The 17,995-nt window shown below is 38.9% G+C and overlaps 1 protein-coding gene across 1 annotated transcript; it reads right to left on the bottom strand.

Moving 5' to 3' along the window:
- Window positions 1-45: 45 nt before the first annotated feature.
- On the bottom strand, window positions 46-17,684 carry LOC122641710 (serine/threonine-protein kinase EDR1). The gene is made up of 14 exons (XM_043835000.1): window positions 17,597-17,684; window positions 17,101-17,546; window positions 15,641-16,063; window positions 14,834-14,937; window positions 7,634-8,898; window positions 7,089-7,129; window positions 5,638-5,706; window positions 5,421-5,521; window positions 4,418-4,496; window positions 4,229-4,327; window positions 3,791-3,859; window positions 3,621-3,670; window positions 1,338-1,514; window positions 46-473 (listed from the first exon to the last, which is right to left on the bottom strand). Exons 2-14 carry the CDS (start codon window positions 17,527-17,529, stop codon window positions 341-343), a joined length of 3,039 nt encoding a protein of 1,012 aa, XP_043690935.1. The 5' UTR covers window positions 17,530-17,546; window positions 17,597-17,684; the 3' UTR covers window positions 46-340.
- Window positions 17,685-17,995: the final 311 nt, after the last annotated feature.

Genomic DNA, 17,995 nt, shown 5'->3' on the forward strand with positions numbered 1-17,995 from the left:
AAGATCCAAAAAATCACCCCACTCAAAGCCTTGGATAGCAAAAGCTTCATCAATTTCATTAGAAATACAATCAGAAATTTGTTTTCATATTACAATATAAAACTATGAATCCAGTAACCCTCTACAAAGCATTTGTGTGTGTGTGTGTGTGTGTAGATAGAACCATCAACACCCTGTACAAAAATGCCACTGAGGCCTTACATGTGGCAGAAACACATACAATCATCTAACTATTATCAAGGACCAATGCCCACTTTCTAATTCTCATATTTACCTTCACCCCTGAAAAAAGCAACAGCTTGTTTCCTTTTTATTCACAGTTGGGAAGCTGAAGCTCTTTCTAAGGTGTAGAGTTCACGGATATCTCCTGCGGCAGAGAACTTTGCTGGTCTGAAAGTGAAGGGATGACAAGCTGCTGCAAGGGCTTGAGAGCTGTCGTGAGCTGCGCAAATGAAGGGCGCAAGTTCGGATCACTGCAAAAAAGCAAGATTGAAAAAGCATAAAAACTCAAATCAACTAAACTAAGAATTTTTTCTGTTTTCTCAACTAAATAGGGTCGGTGACTCGGTTATATGAATTCTGTTACCACCCTGTTTAAAGGCATGTGTGTGGTTTATCCGAAACTAATCATATCCTTTTTCACCACTTCTTCCCAAGTACTATTCAGTGAAGGTAAAAATAATGTAGAAAAAGTCACTAGAAAAACAATTCCGAGTCTTCTGGCAAATACCACCCCTTATTGTTTTGGTAAACATACCTCACTCCCTCAGTTTTCACTGGTAACAGATGTGTTAAACCCTCCCCCTCCCCCTCCCACCAAGAAAAAGGAAAAAAGAAAAAGGTTGATGTAACTTAAAAAGTAGTCAAGTGACTTCCAGAAATGCTTTTGGATTACCCAAAATGATTACAGGACATGTTATTGATATATTTGGATGAAGTTGATCCCCATTTGTAATAGTTGAATCAGGCAGGTCCTTCTGAGCATACATTGCTTAGAAAATGGGCATATTTGTCCAAAGTCTATTACATGGGCTGAAGCCATTCAGGAGTAAAATGGTATTCCGAAAGTGTCTGAAAGTCAAATAACTACTCTTTAACTACTGCCAGACTAAGAAAGGGGTGTATGTGTATACTATGAGCAAAAACTAGAGTAAGGGAGAATTGTCGGAATAAGAGCAGGACATGCCTAATTGTCAGAACAACCAAGGGTTCTAAGTACAATTTATTCTTTAATTTCCTAAGATTCAAAAGAAACAATTCAGTTGATGAAGCAGCAAATCTCTGAGCTTGTGTATGAGCAATAAGATGCATGTGCACATTTCCAACTTTCAACTTACGTTTGCCAGCATTCCCAAATTATTCTTGCAACCAAGGGATCAACTTCCTTGGGAATGTCAAGTCGGCGATTCTGAAATCCCACTGCACCTACCACCTGCATTGGGTTCATTCCACTCCATGGCATTCTCAATGTCGCAAGCTCCCACAGAATGATTCCAAAGCTATAGACATCACACCTGTACAAAGCCCCAAAAGCAATACAGATGAAGATTTAGGTAATGCAAACTCTCTAAGACACTAAAACAGTTGGATAAACCACAAATACAGATGTCTAAGGTCACGCAGGGCAAGGCCGGTTTAATGGTTAGGATTTGCTATGAACCTTAACAGGTTATGCACACACACACACACACACCCACCTGATGTGGGACTAAAGCCATCAAGGTCCACCCAACTTGCCGTGACTTATGGGGCACTGACCCAGTTGAGTATATGAATTTTTGTATTCCCTTTCAAGTATTAAAGAAGTTTACTCATGTTGGGGGCACCAGGGGGTGGGGGTGGGGGAGAGAGAGCAGAATAGAGTTACATTTTAGGTCTTACAGAGCCAGTTTAAGTAGGAGAATTCTAAGAAAATCCCCCCATGTTTCTACTTTGGAAGGCATTCCGTAGTCCGTACCCGAGAGTTGAATTTAAACAAGGGTCTGTGGGAGGTGTTATAATAAACAGACGTGAGATTTTCAACAAGTCCTTGTTTTCTCAGGATTACTCTGGTTATCATCCACGGCCAAGTAAGTGTAAATTGTTGCTGCAGTTGACACCATAAGGATAAACTGCTCTCCTATTCACTTGGAATACGAATTATAGGCTGCTGTTTCTCTTATCTAATCAATTTCTATAGTTAGTTTCAAGATTGACCTAATCCAAATTTCCCCTGGAACTTCATAGTGAGAAAATTGATTTCTTTTCGTCGATCCCATAATTTCGTCTCTAATTGCTAAGTTTCATGTTTAGTTTCTTCCATGTTCAATACACAGGGTGTCTGGATTTTCAGCAGCGTTACCCTATCTCAACTTCTATTGCTGCAAATTCCTTGTTTTCTTTCATCTTCTTTCTTCAAACAATCTTCTTTCTACCCTATTAGCAAAATAGCAACCATACATTCATAAGGATTCCTTTTCAAGCCCTGAAACCCAAAGAATTTGGATGTCCTGAATTTTTACCAAGAATTTCTGGAGGTAGCAAACAACCCTGTCTGAGGCTCAGATCTGCCCAATGCATCTCATGCTCGAGGTCCTGCCTCCTCTGAGTGCCATTCTATCAACATCACATTGGTCTCTGACTTATTTTCATTCTTCAATCAGTCCATTGAGACTCAACCAAGGCCTCAGCCCAAAAGTTTCACTACTTGGTTCTCTATTGAGAGCAGAGTGCAACCATCTTGTGCCTATCCAAATGTTTCCCATATTTATCATATACTCAATTTCATTCAATCTAGGCTCAATCTGTCAAATCAATAGTGTTTCCATAAACAAGGCCAGCAACCTTCAACTGTCACTTGGAACCACCACCAGAAAATCTTCTTCTTTTCCATTTGCCTCACTTTATTGATCTCTTTATTATTCATCCCTCATTCACACATGCAACTGTTAATCTAAGACTTCACTGCTTTAGAGCACATCCTCCTTCCCATTTTGATAATAATTCCTGGCATATGTTTTCAATTTTCACTGTTTAGGTGGCAATTTGGGTTTCCTGTTTTTCCACAAAAAGCAGTTACATCCCCATTACCACAAAGGTACTCCAACAAACATTCATTCTTTAGAGCAGCCATATTGATAAATGGATTCCTTATAATTCAATACTATGGTAACATACACAATTTGTTTAAGAACACAAAAATTGACAAGTTACAAATGAACCTAATGCTTTCTTTCTTCACATTTTAGTGCTATAGAGAGAATTATATATCATTTCTGATTCCTTTCTCTCCACATCTTTGACATTCTTCTTGACAAAAATTCATGAACAATGAATTCTTTCTTTTGGTTATGTTTTACCCCTAAAGAAACAAAAATGAGAATACCAATCAGAGCTGTTCCTTATAAAACTGAAATAATAAATTAAATCCAGGGGCAAAACCTCTTTCCCCATCAAGAGAGAGAATACCAGTGGACACCTACTTCTTATAGAACTGAACAAACTAATAATAGAGTCAAGGAAGAAATACAAAGATTTCCATGCCAAGCAGCCAGGAAAGCAATGAGCACTGCACCGCTACAAGACTATATAAATACATTACAGTACAGAAAATCTAGAAAAGTTACGATTGTTTATCTTACTTCTCATTGGAGGGTTCATTGCGGAGAACTTCAGGCGCCATCCACTCCGGCTAGCAGGTTCAAGAGAATTTAATCAGAAAGAGGAATGCGCCAGTGACAAGCATAGATGAACTTTTTATCTCCAAGCATAAATAGGAATATATCTTTACAATTGGTTTTGTGATTCTCACCGTTCCAGCAGTGGACTTGGAAGACAAAAATGTATGGTGCTTCAATCGTGAGAGTCCAAAATCAGAAACCTTCATGTTCCAGAACTTAGAGTTAGAATAAATGCACAAAGAGAGTCTCTCCTAGCTATCTTGATTCCTATCCTTTACTATCAATGGCATCTAAAGCTCCTATTGAAAAAAGGCATGGCGAACAATCTAATAGGGGGATCCCCCCTAGTGGTCCCCGGTTAAAGACCATTTTTCCCGAGTTAACACAAATGACAAATGCCGGATTGGGGCGCACAGAGAGAGATTCTATAGGTGGTTGCCACATCAAAGTGCATCATTTTTTCGTCCTTCAATGGGCATGCATGGATCCACTGTCACGTGCAGTAAAACCCAGGAAAGATAACTCTGAAAACTAAACATAAATGATCCATACTATAAAAACCTTCATACCTTGACATTCCAATTCTTGTCAACCAATAAATTTGGTGATTTCAGATCACGATGAACAACTGTTGGTGTGCTAGCATGCAAGCAATTCATACCTTTGGCCTGATGAACAAAAAGATACCTTGAATCTGATAAGAAAACATAATATAGATAAAGATGCAAAGGCACTGGTAAAATTCTGATAATTCATACCACATCAAGAGCCATTTTTATTCTGCGCTTTTCATCGATTTGACAATTAGGACGATGAAGAATACGGTATAAGCTTCCCCTGGAAGACCAAAAGTATTTATAAGTCAAGCAATTGCAGAAAACTATTTGGCAAGATACAATGAAGAAACTCTGATACAAAAAATTTAGCACGCCAATGAATAGGTTCCATTGAGTTCCCTTTTTTGGGGGTGGAGTGGGATAGATGGGAAAGTTCCCCCACCAATTTGCAAAATCATGCAACTTTGTCCCAAACATTTTCCTCCATGTGGACCTTATCCTTATAACTGGAGAGAAGAAGTTTCAAATTCAAATCATATGCATAGGTTTTGGACGGTAAATAATTTTTTGGGAGATGCGTCCCCAATCTGAAAGCTGGGAGTGAGTTCTCTTTCTTGGTTATAGAGGCTGCATAATTCCTAGCACAGTTGTTTTAGTTACTTGGTACCCTAGTAAAGAGAAGAAAAGGTAAGAGAGAAGAAGACAGAACGGGGAGAAAGTGATAAATGTTGTGAATTTTAATAGATGAAATCCTCCTGGGACCTTGCCGATGCAGGTCCTGCACCAGGTTTCGGCCCTTCTATCCCACAGAGCATTCTAATAGATGGCCACGCATACCTCCAGCAATTGTCATCCGATGACTTGTCAGGAAAGAAATTTGAAATACTGTACTCAAATTCTGGGGGGCAAATGTATTTCACCACACCTGTCAAATGCAAGTTCACCTTGGTGGCTCACTCATTTAGGGAAAATGGAAGGGGACCTGCCAATCCCACATGGCAGATATAAGCCAATCAAGGCAAGCTAGACTTGATAGCCCATGAAGTAAGCATTCAGCCATTTTGATACCATAACATTTGTAACTACAAAACTACAAAGTCCTTAGATGACCTTAGTTATGTTGTAAATGAATACCATACAAACTTCCATAAGCTGTAAGAAGACAATGATTGCAACTGCAAGTCACGTAGGTGACCTACTCTACCTTGGAAGAAACTCTGTGACTATAGAAAGGTGGGGAGGACGGGTGACGGCACCCATGAAAAGAACAACATTTGGATGACGCAACCTGCGCATAATTCGCACCTGATATTTAAAAATAAACAGCAGAAACCCTTATCAGGTGTCGATAAAAAACAAGCATAATCTTTCATAAATCTCGTTCACTAGAAGGCATCCTTAGAAACAGCTTTGCCGCTTACCTCACTTCTGAACTCTTCCAAAGCATCGCCAGAGAAATCCTGATCCAGAAACTTTTTCACAGCTACCTCCTGTGCTTCAACAAATAATGGCAAGCCAGAAGTCAGAATAATCCTAATCTTTGATCAGGTAAGAGGAGTATTCTAGTAATAAAGTTTTAATAAATAAACCTTATGAAAGTCAAAAAATTTCAAGATTTCAAGACACAATCAAATTTACAAGTATATTTTAAAATTTATCACAGAGCACTTCCCAATGTCTGAGAGAAACAGCACTGTCTTCCATTAGTAAATTCTGAGTCAGAATATGAAGACTATGATGCTTCGTTTCCACCTCAAATTCTAATCAACATTTGGCCCCTTCATGCACACAAGACCAATGCATGCCCCAAACTATACATACTCCTATATATATATATATCCTGTTAAGCATCACAAAGGTGGGTTTATTGGACAGAGAATGTTGCACCCATCTCACAGGTCAGGAAGTGGTTAACAGTGAGTTTAAAGTTTCATAAAATTACATGAATAGCATCCAACTTTAATGGAAACTAGTTGCATTCTTGAATTATTTTTAGTTTCAATTCAAGTTTAAGACACTTCCATTACTTGTTTTGAGCAGAGTCTTGAGAGATGGGTACAGTCGTACAGAGTCCTCTATCACATGGCTCCACATCATATTTGACAGAAGGCAAATTGGTCACTAAGATATGGTTCACAAATCCTAGCAATGCAGATCATAGGGAGGAGATCTTGAGAATATTCTAGAAGATTTAAAAGAGATTATAGGTTGAATCCTGGGCACTTCAGCCAACTTTATCTGATTCTTCTGAATTTGAGATAACAAAATTATAGGTTGATTCAAATTATAGTATTATACATAAAGTTTATCCCAGTCGGAAAGAGATGTGTCCTTTATTTTTTTGGAAAGGTAAAATGACAGAGCTGTGTCTTTTACGTTTTGACTTTCGAGTTCCAATCTTCAAAATTGGAAATTTTTTATGTTAATTAAAACAGTGGGCGAGCCTTGGCGCAATGGTTAAGTTGCACTATTGCAAACTGTTGGCTGCGGGTTCAAAACTTGGAAACAGCCTCTCCTGTGAAGCAGGGGGTAAGGCTGCATACATTTACCCCTCCCAGACCCTGCAGTTGCGGGAGACTCATGAACTAGGACGCTCTCTTTTTTTTCTTAATTAAACTATTATTAATAACACTAAGTGGCAATATACTATGGATTTAATATAACATTTCGGACAAAACAGATTGGACAGGGGCATGTGTCTAACTGAAATCTGGGGTTTCAGATCAGGTCAGGGTTTCTGTCACCCCTAGTTTAAGGTTTGACTTATTCTCTCCCATTGCCTAGTCCCTACTATCGCTATTACAATTTACATGATTAACATATATAAAGAAAGTTAAAAAAAGAGGGAGAGAGAATGTAAAGAAAAACTTACTGTGCCATTCCAATCAGCATGGTAAACCTCCCCATAAGAACCTATCCAATAGACAGAAGTGATCATGCATCCCAGTGAGTATAGCATACTATGATAAGCAAGCAAAAACAAACCCTTCACCCTTCGCCCCTTTTCCAAAAGAGACAAGAAAGATGGGAGTGAAGCGAGTGGAAGAGCAGAAAAAAAAGAAAGAGAACAGAACCATCTACAATTCAGTCAATGAATTACAATCCTCGCTGAGAAGAAAATATGAGAACTATTCATGAAGGGGCAAAAGGAAATGAAATTTTTTCATCTAGACCAAAAGTAAACAAATCTGACAGAATTAATGATAACTAGAATCTGTGGAATAGAGTACCCAGAAATACAAAATCATATTCCATTTGGAAGCAGCAAAGCATTATTTTAGAATTTAATAAAAGAAAAAAAAATTAAAGAAAATGAATGGTAGATAAATCACTTTAGGGATTCACAAAAAAAAAAACTCCAATAAAACTAATTGCATCAAAACCCAAAATTTTTTTAACTCAGCTGAATAATATTACCTAATCCAATCCTTTCACCAATGACAAGGTCTTCCCACGGGATTTCACATTCTGCTACATCATCTAGCATTGTGTCAAGCCTACTTGGACTGGTATCTACTGCTGAACTTGAACTTTCCTGATCCTTCGATTTTGAGCTAGTGTTCATAAATCTGTCATGAGTACACTTTCTTCGGTCAAGCTTACCGACAATATTCTTGCCATGAACATTTGTCTGGTCTACCATGCTATTCTGCAAAACTGCCCCATCTTTACGACAATAATCTTGCTGAAGATTTTTCTCAAGAGATTGAACTGATGCGAGTGGTCTATTCATTTGAATGACACCCTCATCAGAAGGCAATCTATCATATTGAGTTGTGTTCGATGTCACCACTGAATTTCCACAACCAGAGGTATTCATGTCAGCTTTACTTGTACTCGCTATATGAGAAACTGTGGAGGCCTCAGAAGTGTTAACTTTAGAAATTTCAGCATAGACTTTTTCTGAAGTAACATAGCTGGGGGAAGCTGATGACGATGCATTATAATCTTGAGCTTCTTGCTTGTTCCTTGGAAAGAGTCCTTCCACAAATTCGTACTGTTTTGTTCTAGGCACCTCATTGCACGTAGAACGATTCTTCCATTTCAATGGCAAAGGGGGTCTCCCAGGACCTGAGGCAATGTTTTCTTTCTGCCTCTGAAAATCATTAACTTTATAGTCTGGTGGTATTTTCTGTCCAGAAGTTTTGCTGGATCCTCTTATTTGAAAAGGATTAAGATCTGCAAAAAGGTTTTGAGAGTCCTCCTTGGTATCTTGAGGATAAGGCACTAAGTTAATATGCTCCTTCACACTATCACCAACAACAAGGCCTTCTTGATTCCCTTTATTCTGTGAGGAATTTCCAGCAGCCAAAGAAGATAGATTATGCGACTGATTAGCAGAAAGCAAAATCTTTGAATTTCCAGCAGAACTGCTGCCAATCTGTGGGGGCAGCATTCCACTGCTAGTAGGCGAGACAGAAGGCACTAATTGTGTTTTTTGAGGACTTACAATTCTATCTGAGGTTGTATTATTCTCAAGGATAGATTTTCCATTTCCACCACTACATTCACCATGTAATGGCTCTGGCCTTGAGTAACTGACTCCCACCTCATTAGCTGCCCGGAAAGAGGGAGCTTTGTTCAATTTCGGATTATAGGAGTTGAAGGAAGCATCTTTTGTACTCAGAATATCAGCTGGTATAAGTGTCCCAGGAGCTGCCATCAGATCAACCAAAAATTCCCTGAATGCAGAAAAATAAAAGTTAGTTCCAGAAAATAAGAGAGTACAGTACCAATAACAGAAAAAAATAGCATAAATTCCAAAAAAAAGGTTATGAATCCCATCATCGGAAGTCAAGGGATCTCTGTTAAAATGGTAGTGCTGGGACCATTGGAACAAAATAAATTGCATTGAGCTATTAAAAAGAAGCCAGTATCAGGGCCCTTTTGACAAATAGCTGCAAAGAAAATATTGGCAGGACATGGCGTTTACCACTAGTACTGGATGTTAATCCAACACCACTAGATACCATAACATCCGAAACAACGAACATAAATTAAATTTGTTTGTCCAATTTAATACAATTGAATTTGATATGTCTACAATTGACTTTGAGAACTTGAATAAAGTTTCAGGTCCAACAAACATCGCATATGTTTAAGAACTCATATAACTGAAATACTGAATTACCAAAAAGGGAAAAAAATACTAAACAGGATTCAGAAAATGAAGATTGAGACAACTTTTTTCTGTTCTATTTCAGAATCTTATATTATTAGTGTTAAGTTTGTTCCTATTGTGTTAATGCTACCACAGGGGGTACTTTGGGTACATAGTTCTGGTTTAGTGGTTCTTTATGTCATGTTTAGTAGTTCAGGGTTATTCTTGTAATTTGCATTTTCTCATAGGTCACAATTTGGTACAATGACCAAAACCGTGAGTGTTTTCTTCTCTAATACTTGCGACTCCTCTTCTCTCTCTTCTCTTCTTCTTCCTCATCTTCCTCTTTTGCTAACACTGATTATCTGTGTTTGGTATTACTTCATGGTATCAGAGCACCTTTAATCAGAGTTGGCCATCTTCCTTTTCTTTGTTTTGAGAGACTCTGCTTAGGGATTTCTCTTGTGGTGTGCAGCCACCTATTGCCGCGAGGAAGCCAGGAAGGGGAAAGGCTGAAGGGAAATAAGGAATTAGGGTTTCTACTTTCCCGTTTTCAATTTCATAACCCTTTAGGTAGTTTTTTAATTATACAAGTTTACCCTCCAAAACGGTATGGTATTGGTACGGTATGTCTAAAACAGTACGGTATCGGTACATACCGACGGTTTCAATGTAAAAACCGATACCGTAACGTACCGAGGCCTATACCGTTTTCTCATACCGTACCATTTTGTAACGGTATGGTTTGGTATGGTTTTAAGCGATCGGTTTCGGTTCCAAATTGACACCCTTAAAATACTTATTGATCTCCACTTGAAGCTGATCTACATCATTCTTTTACTGAAAGTTTCTCTGCAGGAACAGTCCAATCCCACGGTTCTCAACGGATTTTTATAATGAAATACATACTCGATTTGATATTTCTATTAAAGTTTTTCGGTTCGATAAATGCACTTGAGTACTCTCAGCATTAGAATCTGTTTTTTGTTTTGATCATAGCATGATTCGTCAAAAGAGTTGTTCTTATACACCTCAACAAAACGGGGTTGTTGAGAGAAAAAAAATAAAGACATTTATTTTTTTCTTTGCTCGGTCCTTGATGGTTCATATGAATGCTCCATAAAGTTTCTGGTGTGGTGCTGTGTTAACCGCTTGTTGATTGATTAACCAAATGCCTCTGCTGTTCTTGATAACCGGACTGCTCTCTCTATAGTGTTTCCTGATTCTCCTTTGTTCTCTTTGCTGCCTATAGTTTTTTTATGCACATGCTTTGTTCATTATTTGCAACCTCAAGTTGATAACTTATCTCCCCACGTTGTCAAATGTATTTTTTTGGTTATTCACGAACTCAGGAAGGGGTATAAGTGTTATGATCCTATTACAGAACGACAATTTGTTAATGCAAATGTTATTATTGTTTTTTTTTTAAATACCCCATATTTTTCTTCCATTTGTCATTTACCTGAGTATGGGAGAAAAACGATGTCGTTAGCTCCCTCCTATCCCAGCTCTTGTGCCGTTTGATGACGTGATCCAACTACTACCTCGCCTTCACCACTGAAAGTGTATCAGCAGCGTAAGAGGACAGTGCAACATGATTCATTTATTCCTGCTTTGCAGCTGAACACACAATCTACTCCTCTGCCTGAAGTTCATGCTTCCTCCTTGCCTCCAGATGACTTACCAGTTGCTCTTCACAAAGGTACCCGCTCCTGCACTCAAAAATCCATGACTTCCCAGGTTGCTCTTTGCAAAGATACCTGCTCCTTATCCTAATGAAAATTTTGTCTCTCTTTCCCATCTTCTATCTCACTGCCAAATCTTTGGTTTACCATTATCTACTCATTCTATTCCTAAAACCCATTATGAGGCCTTGTCTCATCCTGGGTGGAAAGGTGGAAAGGGGCTTTGGGAGTAGAAATGGATGCCTTAGTTTCTTGACAAGACATGGACTCTTGTGGATTTATCTCCAGGTAAGGATATTGTGTGGTGTCGCTGGGTGTACACTATTAAATACAATGCAGATGACTCTGTTTAGGGGTGTCAAACAAACCCAGCCAGACCAAGCCCGCCCTGAGCCCAGACAGGGCCGGGCCGGGCCTGGGTTGAGGCCTCAGGCTGAGCCCGGCCCTGCCCAGCCTGACCTTGTATTAGGTCCCATAAATCCTGCAGCTTTGCCTCCCCAACCTTTTCCTTCTTTCTCTTCTTCAACTGTTCATATCACGAAATGTCTTCTCTCAAACTCAACAAGTCCAGCTGCAAGGTTGACGATAGGATGCTGCCGGATAGATCTTGGTCCACGAACCGTTGACACCCCTACTTGCGGTAAGTTACCAAGTCTTGCTGCTGCTGCTGCTTCTTCAGGCTAGGTTATCGTCTTTTTCTTCTTCATCAGATCTTATTCTTTTCCCACCCATCCACCCCTCCCCCTTTTCGTCCTCTCCTCCTCACCTCCTCTTCTTTTTCTCTGGTTTTCTGTTTTTCTTTTTCTATCTTCTTCTTTGTTTTCTGTTTTTCTGCTTTAATTATGGTTGCCTACAGAATTTCATATATTCATAAATTTGGTGGTTCGTTTTGACTTCAAATGATTAAATGACTATTGGACTGTAAACTGAGGATTTGATATAGTTAGGTGCTTCTAAATAAGCTTGGAGCCATATCAAGAGAAACATTTTCAGACGCTTCCTTTGTTATTATCAATTTCTTATTCCCCTTTCAGATTAGTTAATTAATGAATCTTTGAAATCTGCACTAGTGTTTTGCCGATCTCTACTTTTCTCACTTCTATTGATTTATCTACTTTATTAGAGCTGGTGATCTCTCTATTTTTTTCTCCATTTCCATTCACAGATGTGATTTTCATCACCCAGTAATGGCAGCTCTATCTCTCATCTATCTCTTCTCCTCTGTAATTTTTATTTAGTCTAAAATAGTTCAGGACGCTGTCAAAATCCTTGCAGACTTTAGCTTATTATCTATGTCACTAACCTTCGAACTCATCGTCCAAACCCTAATTCTTCCTATGGAAAGATCTTCTCACCTGCTAATGATGTCTTCGTTCAATCGGTCCTCATTGTTGATTGCCATGGCATCACTGAGCCACTGAGTTAGGGTTTCGAAGGCTGGAGTCTCAAATGAGGACATTAGGAAAGGGAGATAGAAATGAGGGACAATCAGGGCCGGTCCGGCCAATCAAGGTCAATCAAGGCCGGTCAAGCTCTTGTAAACCCTGCCAGGGCAGGGTCGGGACTGGTCGAGGGTTTGTTAGGCCCTGGCAGGGCTTGTGATGAGTTAAAAGACCTTATGGTTGGGCTAGGGTTTAGGGCAAGCCTAGCCTGTTGACAACCCTAGCTCTGTTGAGCGGCTCAAAGCCCGACTGGTTGCGAAGGGGTATACTCAAACCTATGGTGTGGATTATTCTGAGACCTTCTCTCCTGTTGCTCAGTTCAATTCAGGGCGTGTGCTCATTTCCTTAAGCTATGAATTTGGATTGGCCCCTCTATTAGTTGGATATCAAAGATGCTTTCTCATATGGTGATCTACATGAGGAGGTCTATATGGAACAACCTCCAAGGTATGTTGCTTAGGGAGAGAATGCTCACAAAATTTGTAATTACACAAGGCAATTTATGGCCCCAAACAGTCGTCGTCTAGAGCATGGTTTAACAAGTTTAGTTCTATTGTTACTCGGTGCGGATTTCTCGCAATGCTATCTAATCATTCTATGTTTGTCCGTTGCCAGAATTCTAGAGTGACTGTATTGGTTGTGTATGCCGATGATATTATTATCTCTGGGGATGAATGATGATGCGTCTGGGATTACAGAGGTGAAGTCTTATCTATACCAGCATTTTCAGATAAAATACTTGGGTGCCCTCCGGCCTCAGGTATTTTCTTGGTATTGAAGTGTTTCGGAGTAAAAAAGGGGTTAGTTTCTCACAAAGAAAGTATGTTCTAGATCTCTTATCTAAGACTGGCATAGGGTCATGGCTCATACAACAGCCAAGTTAATGTGGTTGAAATCACTGCTTCAAGAGTTTATGTTTTTGGCTACTAAGCCTATGAAGGTATTCTATGATAATCAAGTTGCAACATATATTGCCAGCAACCTGGTGTTTCATGAAAGGACCAAACATATTGAAGTCGATTGTCATTTTGTGAGGGATGTAGTGATGAGGAAATTGATTGCTACTTCGTTTCTTCTGCAGATCAGTTGGGTGATATGTTTACCAAGCCTCTGTTTAGTCCTGCTTTCCGGAAAGGCTGTTCCAAGCTGGGCATGGGTGATGTATACCCTCCAACTTGAGAGGGAGTGTTAAATTTGTTCCTATTGTGTTAATGCTACCGCAGGGGGTAATTTGGGTACATAGTTCTGATTTAGTGGTTCTTTATGTAATGTTTAGTAGTTTAGAGTATTCTTGTAATTTGAATTTTCTCATTAAGTTATATAAGCAGCACAGTAGGTCACAGTTTGGTACAATGCCACACCATGAGTGTTTTCTTCTCTAATACTTGCAGCTCCTCTTCTCTCTTCTCTTCTTCATTGTCTTCATCTTTCTCTTCTGTTAACACTGATTATCTGTGTCTGGTATTACCTCAATTTGTATTTAAAAAAAGGAGGGTGCATACATAGTAAACACCACACATTCTTAAGAATGGAAAATACGAAGCACTTATAAAGCAAAATTTTCTGTAATGATGTTAGGAGCACCTGGAAAATAACATAAAACACAACGGTAGTATACAAGGAAAGATGTAACTTTATATAACCTTTTGGATTATGATAGTATAAGACACTTTTGTTCCTTCTCTGTAACATCAGTTACACTAGAGAGCTAATTACTAGCAGGGGGAGAAACAAAAGAAAATAATGAACGGAATAATAATTTTTGAAAACCAATATAAAATAAGTGAACCTCACTGTAAGAGGCAAGAAATGGATCCATCTTGGAAGCAATCTATAAGTGGGACTAGGTGAAATAAATGTGACATACTCACAAAGCATCCACATTAATTAGATCTGAACTTCATTCCTTGTACCCAAAAGCCAGCCTAATGAAAGCTATATACAATACAATTCTCATCGGCTATTTGCTTCTCTTGTTAAAGGGTGTTATGTTAAATGGCAAGTAGTTGATTGAGGGTTTGGTGCAGATTTTTTATCTTCGGAAATTCAAGCTGCAGCAAAGAAATTAAATGGATTCACCTGCTCCATTTAATTCTTAGCAATCCAAAAAATAGAATAAATTGTAACATTCAACCAACTATTAAAAGTAAAAGATCTAAGATCAAATTTCACCGAGAAGCCTTATGGATATCTGCCAATTACTACTACAATGGAATAAAACTCACACACAAATTTCAACTAGAACTGTACAATTCTGCAGTTAACAAAGATGTTCCATCAATAAATTATTTTGTAAAAAATGAACAAAGTCAAACTAAACAACCAAAAAAATATATATGTATATAAATATAAGTTCTGAACTAAAGACCCAAGACATTGGAAGCATAACCTATCATTCTCCAACTTAATTATGTTGACAGCATCATCCTCAATGCCAGTGTAATGACTTCCTTTAACCAGTCTGCAAGGAACCCCAATGTTATCTGCTAGTACCTGTGTTCAGGAGAAAGGACCAAATTACACATAAAGGGCAAAAAGGAACATATAAAATTAAGCAGTTAACTTTGTAATTACATCCTCAAGCATTAGAGAACCAGTGTGTTTAGACTGTGAATTTAGGTCATAACTAAACATAAGCTCAATATGCTGATTGATAAGCTCCATCTTACAGTGAGGGAGAAACTTTGAAAAGCTGTCACTGAGAAGGTCCACAGCTTCCAACACCACATTTCAAGGTTCAAACACCATTAATTACACCAATACTTCATACATTACACGTCAGTAGTTAAATATTATAAAAATTGGGAAACACTACTTACATGTGGCACACAATAGTTGGGTCCATGCGATCGAGGGACCCAAAACCATCCCATTGGTTAGATTTCAACCCTGACCAAGTAAGGGACGTCTCTTCAAAGTGATAGAATAGTACCAGAATGCTAGATTTCATTAGTATAAAATTGCATTCTTGTAATTTTGCAAAACATTAGATTCACTTGTAACCACTTCTTGTGATCGTATCAAGCTAAAATTTGACCAGACACCTCTATCACAAAGACCCAGCCTCCTATGGCGAGGGAGCATTACCTTATGATGGATACAAAGGTCACACCTCATGACGTTTACTTTTCTTTTTAAATATATGGATATTGGAGCTTTGAAGGATAGCATTTAGAAATAATTTGTAATACCTAACCTTGAAAAGCAAAGCACGGTGACGTGATAGACCAATGTTTAAAGACCCAATGGGCAACACACTGGTTTGAAGAGAAGTCCGTAACTCTGTACTTCTTTCCATCCACCTTGCCAGCATGATATTAGCATCCTTGACTGGCCCACCCATGTGCTCTGTAACAAGATCGGCAAGCCTCTGTACCAAAAGACCAACATCAGGAGTAGGACAATCTAATGCAATACAATGTGCAACTTGCTTCAACTCTTCAAGCGCAGGATCAAGTGCCCGATTGATTATAACAACTTCAAAACCAGGATCCCCAACATTTGTTTGAAGATCTGCAAGTGAAGGGATTTTTCCTTGGCTTGAAGGACCACTTGTTAACCCAAATACATCATAGAAACCATCCACCACTTTCTCTTCATAGTCAAGCACATTATAGTCCTGGTGCACAAATGACAAATGTAAGCAGACTAAGACATGAAAAGAAAAATATATGTAAGTTACAAAAATATATTTTGCACCCATAAACTGCATAAAGTTTTTTCACATTAAATTCTAACATGTCCCATAAGATATGTGGGAGGAGTGATAAATGGACAAGAGACTGCTTTGCAATGCATATTTTTCTTTTTTTCCTACTGATTTTAGGCTGTGCACGCTTTGGCCACCTACTCTGCAAATACAAAGGTTGATCTAGTAGTAGCCAGGACATAGAATTGTTTCCATGTCGGATAACACTTCCAGATTTCTTTTTTGTCTTCATCCCTGTTTGTTGGACATAATGTTTTTGGAAAAAGACCAGATATGAAATCATACAGACTTAGCAATTGGTAATCCAAACAATCCAACTGCGACATTGACCTTATAATGATGATTAGGAAGCCAAAGAAGTGATACTTCACTATTAATTTACAAATTTTGAATATACTTTACTCAAACCTCAGGGAAAAAAAAGACTGATTTTATTAAATTCAGTGACAGCATACTCAACAGCTAAAATTTCATAAATGCACACAAATCAAGCATTGACAACTTAAAACTCCTGACACAGACCTAGAATCCAGCATCAAAGCAATATGAATAGACTGGGGCCACCGGAGGCCTAGGCTTCGTTGGTTGGTCAATCCTTAGCTTTACTGGGGCTTTACATATTTGCCTTGGCCACAATTAAATTCATAATATCACCAATTAAGGAAGCGACAATCTTTTCCAACAGTTGCGCAACCAACATTCGAACCCAATAGTCCGCTTAAAACCAACAGTCCAGATTCTTAAACATTCGTCAACAAAAACAGTAACAGAATCCCAAACAGTGCAAATTCTCCAGGATTCATCAATAAACACAGTATCAGAATCACAATTCCGCATCAGCAGCACGAGCTGAAGTATTAAGGAGTTCCAATTTTTCAAAAGGAATAAAATTTACAGTATCGTAATGAGAAAACCTAGAGCAGACAACACCAATTGAAATAACTCACCCAATACCGACGCGACAACGATTCAGCAGCTTCATCCACTTCTCTTGCTGAATCAATTCGAAGACGTCCCAAGCTCAACAAAGTCGCCGCACGGATCTGATCATTATCAGGATCATCACGGAAATCCGAGTTGGATGCACTGATCGCTAGGGCTAATTGAACCTGGAATTCTTCTTCGGAGGAAAAATAATCCTGTCGATCGATTGAGACCGAAGTAAGCGCACTAGGCGCACTAACAGTACTTGCTGGAGCAGGTGAAGACGACGACGACAAAGAAGACGGACTCGCCGGAGATTGACCAGAATTTTGGCCGGAATTTTGACGGTTATCAGATGCACAAGAAGAAGATAAAGATGGCGCAGGGATTTCGTTCGATCGATTGGGGTCGTGATTACCACCAAAGTGAAGCTTCTTGAAAATGTGCTTCATCGTCTCTACTCTCTCTCCCTCTCCTCTCGCTCGCTCGCTCTCTCTCTCTCTCTCTCTTCTTTTTTTTCCTCTTTCACTCTTCGTCCCGAGTCTTTAGCACTCGGAGTCAGAAAGTGAGAGGAGGGAAAACTTAACCGAGTGTATTTAGTAGACTTTGTATAATAAATGCTTTTGGGCTTTCCACGAAATTTCAAAACCAGCCGACCTTTTTTCTGTTTATTCCGTTTTGTTCGTTGAAACGCGGACATAAAATGGATCCTATGTATAACATCTCTAAGATAAGACGTCCTTTTGGATTTTCTGAACCGTTCATTGCACTTCGCATCCTTCCTAACATAATATACCAATCAAACGGTATATGTTTATTTAGTTTTTAAATCAAACGATAGAAAAATGGGCCTAAGAAAGTAAATAAATCGGATGAGATTGTTCCACGTTTATCCACCTTGTGCCCGCCCATTGAAAC

Source organism: Telopea speciosissima, chromosome 10, assembly GCF_018873765.1.
Source record: "Telopea speciosissima isolate NSW1024214 ecotype Mountain lineage chromosome 10, Tspe_v1, whole genome shotgun sequence".
Classification (NCBI taxonomy): domain Eukaryota; kingdom Viridiplantae; phylum Streptophyta; class Magnoliopsida; order Proteales; family Proteaceae; genus Telopea; species Telopea speciosissima.

Bases quoted from the DNA above. Each gene is read 5' to 3' on its own strand.
- LOC122641710 (XM_043835000.1), bottom strand. From the start codon at position 17,529: ATGAAGCACATTTTCAAGAAGCTTCACTTTGGTGGTAATCACGACCCC. The intron at 7,130-7,633 runs GTAATATTATTC...TCTATTGGATAG, and splicing joins TGGTGAAAGGATTGGATTAG to GTTCTTATGGGGAGGTTTAC. The intron at 5,522-5,637 runs GTAAGCGGCAAA...TTTAAATATCAG, and splicing joins TGGAAGAGTTCAGAAGTGAG to GTGCGAATTATGCGCAGGTT.